At 35.6% G+C, this 10,150-nt stretch overlaps 1 protein-coding gene across 1 annotated transcript; it reads right to left on the reverse strand.

The window, feature by feature from the left end:
• Nucleotides 1-4,234: 4,234 nt before the first annotated feature.
• LOC137834022 (uncharacterized) lies at nt 4,235-4,764 on the reverse strand. The gene is made up of 2 exons (XM_068642088.1): nt 4,699-4,764; nt 4,235-4,615 (listed from the first exon to the last, which is right to left on the reverse strand). The coding sequence occupies exons 1-2, from the start codon at nt 4,762-4,764 to the stop codon at nt 4,235-4,237; spliced, it is 447 nt and encodes a 148-aa protein (XP_068498189.1).
• Nucleotides 4,765-10,150: the final 5,386 nt, after the last annotated feature.

Here is a 10,150-nt window from a genome sequence, read left to right on the forward strand (position 1 = left end):
AAACCTGCCAACTGATAGTCCAGAGTTATACATCGCTCCATGTCGTGCCCAAATCCTTTGTGGAATTCGCACCAGGTATCTTTTCGTGGCCCTAAGTTTCTGTCAAACTTTTGGGGGAATTTCAATTTTTCCATCACCCCTGGCATACTCAACAACTCCTTATAAGTCATTCAGAACTTTGACCGAAATGCCAGGTCTTCACGTGTTTTTGCCTTGGGCGTGTTCTTCCTATCTGAGTATGGTGTTCGCCTTGCGCCTGCCCTCTTCTCAGTTATGGCTTCGTTGACCCTCAGAGGTCGGGCTTGGCTACATTCTTTGGGCTTGGTATGCCCTAGATGTGTGTTGTTGTGCTTCATAGATAATGCTTCCTCTGCGCTGATGTGAGTGAAAAATCGACGTCGTATCTCAACAAATGTTACTTCCGTATTCCTGATCAGTGATTCCCTACCCAAAGGCGTTGACCATATAGGGCTCGTCATGGGTCTGGAGCTTCATTGTGAACGCCTCAAACCTGTTCAAATAATTTTTCAGAGAATCACCTTGCCTCTGTTTCACGTTGAAAAGATCAAATGAGACTAGTGGTTGGGCCTGGTTCACAATGAATTGTTCCCTGAGCAACTCAGAAAACTGGTCGAAGGAGGTGGTGATGTGTGTTGAACCAAGTGGTGTTCAAGCTTTGAAGAATCCAAACCCTTTGAAGGATCTTGAAGGCTAGGTTGTGCTTGTTGTTGTTGTGCTGTCTTAGATAGGATCTGGGGTAGATTGTTTATGTAATCCACTCTTGATTGAATCCAAAGCATAGGCATTCTCAATCTTTTTAAAAGAAAAGTGTTTTTGAAACTAACTGAAAAACAACTGATTGTTTTGTCGAAACAACCGATTGTTTTATACTTAGGTGTTTAAGAAAAGATTGAAAACTATTTTTATGGTTGACTTGCTGTCAAAACCAAAACAACCGATTGATTCGTGGAAACAACCGATTGTTTGTTATGGTACCATAACAAAAAACTGTTTTGTGCTTTGACTGAGCATTAAATGTTTTTCCAACTGTTTACGCTCCAGTTTTTAATGCTTTGACCAATCTTTAAATGCAATGAATAGTTTGTTAAGATTTGATAAAAAACAACATCTTTGAATATATTCAGAAAAATAGATTTGAGTTTTAAGAACTAACACAAGATTTTGAGATTTTCAAAGAGTTGAGATTGCTTAGAGATTGAGATTGATCAAAGAGTGTGAGATAAAATTTCTGCTTGTATTGATTTCAGAATTGCTTCTGTAACAAGTGTAATCCTTGTATCTGTTGAACAAGAATCTTTGTGTGTTTGCTGAGAAGTGTTGTGTGTTCTTGAGGGGATCAAGATCAGCATTCTTAGTGTTGGTGTGTTGGCCAAGAGAAGTGTGTGTCTTGAGGGGATCAAGGTCACTTTCTTGGTTGTGTTGTAAGTGATATAGGTTTGATTACTTAGTGGTGTTCCTCAGTGGTTTCTGAGAAGACTGGATGTAGCTCTGGGTTTAGAGTGAACCAGTATAAATCTCTGTGTGCATTTTCTCTATCCCTTAACTCTTTAAATTCAGTTTTTATATTTGTAAACTGGTATAAACAACCGTTTGTTTCTACGAAACAACCGATTGTTTTGTTGGTGCTCTGCTTTTAGCTTTGTGTTTTGAAAAACTGATTTCTTAATCAAGATATTCTCGAAGTAATTTCATTCAAGGCTTAAAAGTTTTCGAAATCCCTTTTTAAACCATTCACCCCCCCTCTAGTTTAAAGCCATACTTTCTAACAATGTGGTCGTTAGGAAGGCCACTAAACCATTGCAGAGTTGTACCTGTGACCGTATCCATGAGCATCTTGCAATGGATGGCATATGTTCCTCCCTAAATAATCATCTCGGCGCTGAACACCGTAAGATGGCTCTCAGGGTCTTCTACTCCCGTGAAAACAATCTTAGGTGTTATGTAGTTCGTCGGTATGAGAGCATCCATGATCGCGTACGAGAATGGCTTGGGACGATCTCTTAGCTGTGCACTCAAACCTCGCTCCGCTATAGAGCTTTGATCAATTTGTTGTAAGTTCTTGCGCAATTTCTCATTGGCCTTGTCTGAGCACCTGCTCAACTCAAACTTCCACAATGAGCTTTTCTTGTTCAACTTTAGCTTCTGCCATTGCCTCCGCCACTGCTCCTGCCATTAGCCTTTCCTGCTCAGCTTTGGCCTCTCGTTGGATCTGCTCCTGATATAGCTTGTACTGCTTGTTGGCTTCTTGGAGAGCCCTCATGGTTTCCATAAGTTGTTGTAGGGTAGGGGCGTCGTTCCCTTCAAATCCCAATGGACCTTGCCTCGTGTTCCTCATTACGCCAAAAAACTCAAACACAATTGTGGATGGGATCAGATTTTATCAGGCCCCACGGTGTGCACCAAATGTTATTGTTGATTGACTTGCTCACCTATTGACTCTGGTGGCAAGTTCTAGCTTCGTCTGGCTCTTGAGGAATCTTTCCTATTTCTTGTAGCTTTGGAATGTACCTTCGTTGAAATAGAGGGGACCCTACCTGTTGATGGCACTCCGATGAACAAATCAGTAAAGCACTTACTAAAATTCAAGAAGTATTCAGTTTCAGTCTCAGAAACAATGTACCTTTACCTGGGGTCTCAAGCCCCCTTTTATGGGCGCCTTCTCTCAAGGTGCTACGACAAAAAGGAATCTTATCTCTAAGGAGAGCATAAAATAATAACAGAACAACCATCTGGTAGCAGGGGACCAAATTATGTGCTACAGCAGGGGAATATTCTGCTTACGGGGCACCCTACTCATGGTGCAACGTTATCTTTTATCCCACATGCAACTTAACGACTATGTGCCCTAGAACACACGTACTCAAGTTAAAAGAAACATTTACTTGACCTAGGCACCACATGTATTATTCGTACCACTAGGTTCAAAAGTACCCTTTACTAGTAGCCTTATACTAATGTATAAAAATGTTATTTTAATTATGCCACAACGGGCTTACCAATATGACTGGGTCAAACTCACGACTCCCTTTACGGGCTAAACAACCAAGCTACCTACCTATGCCATGCACCGAGATCTGACCACGGAGCACTGAGCCGTGAGCGCTTTGTCCAATACAAATATATTCAATATCCCACTTATATTCATGTGTGTATTTATGGGATGTTTCCCTCCTCTATATTGGATCATGCGCCCAAGAAATTAATCAGAATAATGCAAGTTTGATTTAGTTCAACCATGTGTAAGAATTGAAAGAATTGAAGGGTGAAAATATTCAAATAATCTATGAAGAATTCATCCGTGAAGAACTATAAAAAAACACCTTAAAGCACTCACAAGCGCAACATACCCTCGTGCCGCATTCTTCGTATCTAACCTAAATCCATGGATTTCATTAATTCCTGTTCGCATTCAATCGACCAACAAAAGGGTTATGTGCTCCTAAATATCGTGACTTCGAATGTTTAACCACAACCATGGTGAGAGACAAGAATGTTTAACCACTCACTCCAAGCAACAATTGGTATCTCATGGCACATCCAGTTATCCCGTGAATGAGATAGATTTCAGGAGAAAATACAATTTTCTTCCAGTCACAACGTAGACAGAGGAACTACCATTAATTATGGTATTGCTTTCTGAGAAGAAGTAAAAGTATGTGGATGTTACTATTGAACTTCCCTTCACCATGGATTAAGTCGAGCTTTGGAAATTATGCAACACAAAGGTTTTACTCGTGAATACATCCATCAATCAGAGAAACAATTTTTAGTTAGTCACACGGACAGACACATCCATAGAGCGTGAGCATTATCACACGACATTTTTTAAATCATGATATAGACATGAAATATTCATTAATTAATCTTCAATTAACAATTTTAATAAGATTTTACTTTTCAACTACATTTGTCCCATTTTAATAAGAATTTGTTTCATAGCCCCACGTGACCACACAATTTTCAGCCACTTAAGTGAACGGAAGAACTAAAGAAACAGGAGGCAAGATGTAAATAGATTTAAATTGTGCTATAATAGATGGCAAATTACGCAACACATTGTTAACTATAATTATCTAAAGAAATCAGAAAATATGGTTTGCATCCATAAATATTCAGGACCATAAATGGTTATTTAAGAAACAAATAATCCCAACCTGATATTTGGCTTAGATGAGAGGAAACTAACGACAAAAATAGCTTTACTTTCATTTGCTCACAGATATTTTTCTATGGTTGAGGTCAATGTTGTCTTGGGCACAGCTCCAATAACTGTATCTTTCCTCTCACCATTCTTGAAAATAATGAAAGTGGGGAGAGTTCGAGCTGGATAACGCGTAGCAGTTGATGGGTTCTCATCAACTTCGAGTTTGTAACAGTTCAGCCTACCAGAATATTCCTGGGCCACTTCATCAAATATCGGGAGGATCGGGAGGGAGGGACCAGACCATCGAGCCCAGAATCCAACCACAACAGTTGAGCCGGCTGAAAGCACAAGTCTTTCCCAATCTAAGTCAGTAACATCACCCACTGCAATATTCAATGATACAAAGTGTTTCACTTCAGTAAATATTTCACCAAGACATGCAACAATACTCTGGAAATGATGAGTGATGATTCATCACAACTATAACAGTGGAACGCTTCAAACCCAATTTTGTCTGAAGAAAGCTAAACCACTTTCATGACTAAATTTCCTTCTCTTGCAATTATCTCAATGGTGGTGAAATCTGACACCATAATCATTGCCGTATCGAGCAGAAGAACAAATCCAAAAAGGAACCTAATAGCTATAATCTCATCTTCTGATAAGACAAGAAAAGAACCTTATCTGGAGATTGGAATTAGACTATACACCTGATATTAAATTTCTCCTCTATTACTACGAATTGACTCTAATATTCTAAAACAGCTTCTTTGTTTCTCTCTACCAGATGACGTTAGGATTAACCATTATAGATAAAGAAATTCCGTCTAATCAATTTGTGAAATTTTTGGCACAAATTCCATACATCTATGCAATTGCAGTCAACATAAACTTCATCAGTGTTACCAGATAGAGACCCCAAAAGTCCTTTATGAATATGTATAGGAAGCCATAATGGGTTATGGCAGAACCATCGCAGAGAAAAAAAAAATAGATAAATATCGATAATTTTAAAAGAAAATATGCAGAAATATAATTGTAATGCAAAGATAATGAAAGACAACCATAATTAATAGTGATGTCATGTCTAGAAATTCAAATAACAATAAATCAAATCAAAACACCATAAAAAATGAAATAAAATAGAATTTGAAAACAAAATAAAGACTTGCAGTCAACAACGTCAATGCGACTAAGTGTTGTTTCACCAGACACAGACAGACTCATCCAAACGGTCTACTAGGTTCAAACATTCTATCAAGGTGGGTCTACCCTCGTAAAGTAAAGATGAAACATTTGAAAACTTTGGAAGTGCATGGTGGAGAACCCAACTAGAGTTCCAAAGGTGTTGTAGACTTAAGTTGTCACTACTAATACCAATCTGATTAACGTGTCCCTCAAACTCTTGATATGACGACTCTTGAGGAAATCTAATCAAAGCAACGTCCCAAGTATGATAATATGAGAATATTTGGCTTTGTAGCCTATACGCACATAAGGCAAGCGAAGCTAGAAGCTTTTGCATGTGTTGTTAAATGCATGTTTCTATGACATAGATGTTGTACTGGTCAGATGTTAGGATAAATACACTATTCTGTTCAGTTAGTTTAGAAAGATAAATACTTAACTAGGTCCAAAACGATAATAGACTCAATGATGCGTTAAGAAGTCGACTCAATGATGTGTTAAAGGAGTCGGTCCAAACAACTTGCGAAATATATTAAAAAGGCAGTTCAGCGAGAACATTTGGCGCCAACCGTGGAACAGGTAAAACTGATTCAGAACTACTTGTGACATAAATGATCATTACCATTTAAATTTGTTGTGATATTTTAAACTTGTTATCATATGATTCTGAAAATCACAGATGTATTTAAATCTGTCATCACATTATTTTGAAGATAACACAAATGATTATTATCATTTAAATTTGTTGTGATATTATTTTAAAGATAACAAATAAAATTGTTATTATTTAAATTTGTTATCATATTATTATGAAAATTACAAATATATTTAAATTTGTTATCATAATGATTAATTATCATTTAAATTTATTGTGATTATCATTTAAATCTGTTGTGATATTATTCTAAAGATAACAAGTACAATTGTTATTATTTAAATCTGTTATCATATTATTATGAAGATCACATATATTTAAATTTGTTATCATGTTGTTCTGATTATCATTTAAATCCGTTGTGATATTATTCTGAAGATAACAAATACAATTGTTATTACTTATATAACATAAATGATTAATTATCATTCAAATTTGTTGTGATATTATTTTGAAGATAACAAATATAATTGTTATTATTTAAATTTGTTATCTGAAAATCACAAATATATTTAAATCTGTTATCATCTTATTCTGAAGATAAGATAAATGATTATTATCTTTTAAGTCTGTTGTGATATTATTTTGAAGATAACAAATATAATTGTTATTATTTAAATTTGTTATCATATTGTTATGAAAATAACAAATATATTTAAATTCTTTATCATGTTATTCTAAAGATAACATAAATGATTAATTATCATTTAAATTTGTTGTGATATTATTCAGAAGATAACAAATATAATTGTTATTATTAAAATCTATTATGATATTATTATGAAAGTAACATATATATTTAAATTTGTTATCATATTATTCCGAAGATAATATAAATTATTATTATCATTTAAATCTGTTGTGATATTTTAAATTTGTTATCACATTATTCTAAAAATCACAGATATATTTAAATCTGTTATCATGTTATTTTGAAGATAACACAAATGATTATTATCATTTAAATCTGTTGTGATATTATTATCATGATCATTATCATGATCTCTGAGAGAAATTATTCTTGTTACTGGATATAAAACGTAGTAGTGTAAAATCACCATATCATTGCTAAAAATCTCAATCCTCATTCCTAAAATAACCATATCATTGCCCTTCATCATCAATCACCATATACTTGTATTTTTTTCTTTGCCCTCTAGAAGTGAACATTCACACTTACTTAACCACTTGGTTAAGTTCGTGTTCAGTAGGAATCTTCTTTGGGTAATCACCATATCATTGCTAAAAATCTCAATCCTTAGTAAAGTGTCACATATAAAATGGAACAATCTAAATTCAACTCACATCACTTATACGTTGGCCAAACACACTAATGCATAGCTTGGTCGAGCAAACTTTCAGCGTCGTGGCAAAGTCGATCTTCATCACAAATCTTCAGCCTTGCAATATCATCTTCTAGCAAGAACCATGATCTATTATGGGTTGAGATGTCAAAACTCAATTCCCACATGCTTTTCCCTTTCAAGCTTCGAACAACTTCACATTCTTGGATTGTCAAAGCATCCTGGGGAAGAGCTCAGCCATCCGAGTGTGAGTGTTCTGAAGGAATCGACACTTCCGATCTCATTCTCTTGATAACTAACCCAGATCAATCTCTTTCAACACTAAGTTATCTTTGGCCGCCCTCATCCGCCTTGCACGTTCGACCAACTCAATGTTGCTGATTGAGGAAAGCATGTTCTCTACAAAACAAACAAAAAAGCTAGTTTCAAAACTTCAAAATCTAAACATCTCTAAAAAGCTTAAGCTAGAAAGGGTGTATACCAATATAAGCTTTGAGAGAACCCGGTAGGTATTCTATCGTCAAAAGTGTCGATGTGTAACTTTGAGGTTCTCCAAGAATTCGCAAATACCCTGCTCCTTTGGGAACAAGTCTTTGAGGCTCGATCAACAACTCTTTTTCAAAAACTGAGGAAGGCTCAACGTGGTTTTGGTAAAAAAAATGTGGTATAAAAGAAATAGAAAGGCCCATCGGGGTCCGATGACTCATCGCTACACACTAGTTTGTCCTCCCTACATACTACTACTTTCACTAAGTTCTCGTCTTTCTTACTTAAACCCCTTGACTCCCTCAATTCTCTAAGATTTAAACGAATGGTATAAACAAAGGTTTCCTTAAGCAATTCTTTTTTGGCCCAAGGGTAAGTAAAGGCATAATCCATCTCTAAAAAATGGCTAAAACAAAGCAACCATACAAATACGAAAAGAGCAGTTCAGCATAGGCATCATATGAAGCAAACCAAACAATACATAGGGAAGCACAATATAAAAAGGTCATGATATAAGTTCTACTATTCAAAGGATAGTAACGATAGGATGTACCTGGCTCACGATGGTTTACAAAGGGGCATGACGACACACAGACAATGAGGGGAAAGTCTTTTTTTGTCTCTTTGAGTCTTAGTGAAAAAGCAAAAAGCAGAAGGAAAGAAAAGGGTTTTTTTGGCTTTTTAAAAATTTTAAGAGAGCTTGAAACGACACCTTTTCCCAAATCGTTGATCATGGAACACGTGTACACACCATTAAAAATGCTATCATAAAATCGTCCCATCAAGCGACACATCAAAAATCGTGAACCAACCTCCCTCTGACCTAACGTCTTGTCGTACAATAAAACCTCAAGCCTCGCCTTGCTAGGATCGAGGCTAAGGGAGTGTGTACTAGTCAGACGTTCTATGGGACCGACCTGAGCACTTAAGCAGACTATTATGCCTGTTAGTTTAAGAAAAATAAATACTTAACTCATCCCAAAACGATAATAGGCCTAATGATGCATTAAGAAGTCGACCTAATGATGTGTTAAGGAGTTGACCCAAACAACTAGCAAAATATATTAAAAAGGCAATAAAAGTGAGGATCTACGAGTACTATAAAAGGGCATGAAGACCTTGAACAAAGGTAAGTGTCATTCCATACACTACTCACTATACTCATAATTATATGCTCTCACTGACTTGATCGTCGAAGTCTTGTCAACAAGTGAAACTCCCCTCACTATGAATTTCAAGCATCTTAAAGCAACAACAACAGAAAAGAAAAGTTGGCCCAAAATCCACCACCAAGACCCGATCCAGGTCAGCCGGCGAGAACATAGGTGAATTGTGGTGTCTTGAGTCAGGATTTAAGAAGTGTATCATCATTTTCCAGGATATTGTCTTCAATGAAACTAAAATGACTTACAAGTCAAAAGTTTAAAAAATGTGAGATTGGAGTAGAGATTGACGTAGCATTTGACTTTTTACTTAATGATGGAATAGATGTTCTCGTAGAAGAATGGTAAGACACGATGAGAATAGAGGTGCTAATCATAATTATAGTATTAGCAGTCTTAGAACAAGGAGAATAATCAAAGCTTTGAAAAATGTATGAATATGCAGAGCTTATTGTTTACTCTAATGAGTAAAGAGAAAACTCAATGGTTAGTCGCCATCAAGGAGAAGATTAATTCACCTCGTTTGAACAATATCTGAAATTTGGTTCATAGACTTGTGGGACTCGTCAATTGTAAATGCATTTCCAAACAAAAGAATGGAATTATAAAAACTTATTAGGATAAGATTGGTGGCTAGAGATAAGGAATTGATTATAATCATATATTTAAGCAAATATTTAACCTTACATTACATGTAATGGGTCGATGTGAAACATGCAGAAGAAAATGAAACAACCTGCGAGAGGGACGTAAAATGATGATGTCGTTTCTGTTCTAATTGTTTGCTAAACTTATGACTACAAGCATGACATGATACTTTAACACTATAAAATTAGTCCTGTTGCCAATAGAGATATAGTTAGGTTATAAAACACAGGTATATGTATATATATACAAGGAGAAACTCTTCAAATAATTCCAACTATTCCATTTTTCTAACCACAAAACAGATAATCATGCAAGAAATGTTTCAAGCTATTCACAGTTAATAAGTTTTGGTGTATATACAAGGAGTAACTCTTCAAACAATTCCGGTTATTCCATTTTTCTCAACACAAAACAGATAATCATGCAAGAAATGTTTCAAGCTATTCACAGTTATAAGTTTTGGTGTCTTTTTTGTATTTTTTGGTCTTTCTTGATTTGGGCTTTGTCTGTTAATACAGTTTCTGTTTTTCTTTATTATTAG

The sequence above is a fragment of the Phaseolus vulgaris genome, chromosome 5 (assembly GCF_000499845.2).
Source record: "Phaseolus vulgaris cultivar G19833 chromosome 5, P. vulgaris v2.0, whole genome shotgun sequence".
Classification (NCBI taxonomy): Eukaryota; Viridiplantae; Streptophyta; class Magnoliopsida; order Fabales; family Fabaceae; genus Phaseolus; species Phaseolus vulgaris.

Bases quoted from the DNA above. Each gene is read 5' to 3' on its own strand.
- LOC137834022 (XM_068642088.1), bottom strand. From the start codon at position 4,764: ATGATTATGGTGTCAGATTTCACCACCATTGAGATAATTGCAAGAGAA. The intron at 4,616-4,698 runs GTGGTTTAGCTT...CATCATTTCCAG, and splicing joins AAGGAAATTTAGTCATGAAA to AGTATTGTTGCATGTCTTGG.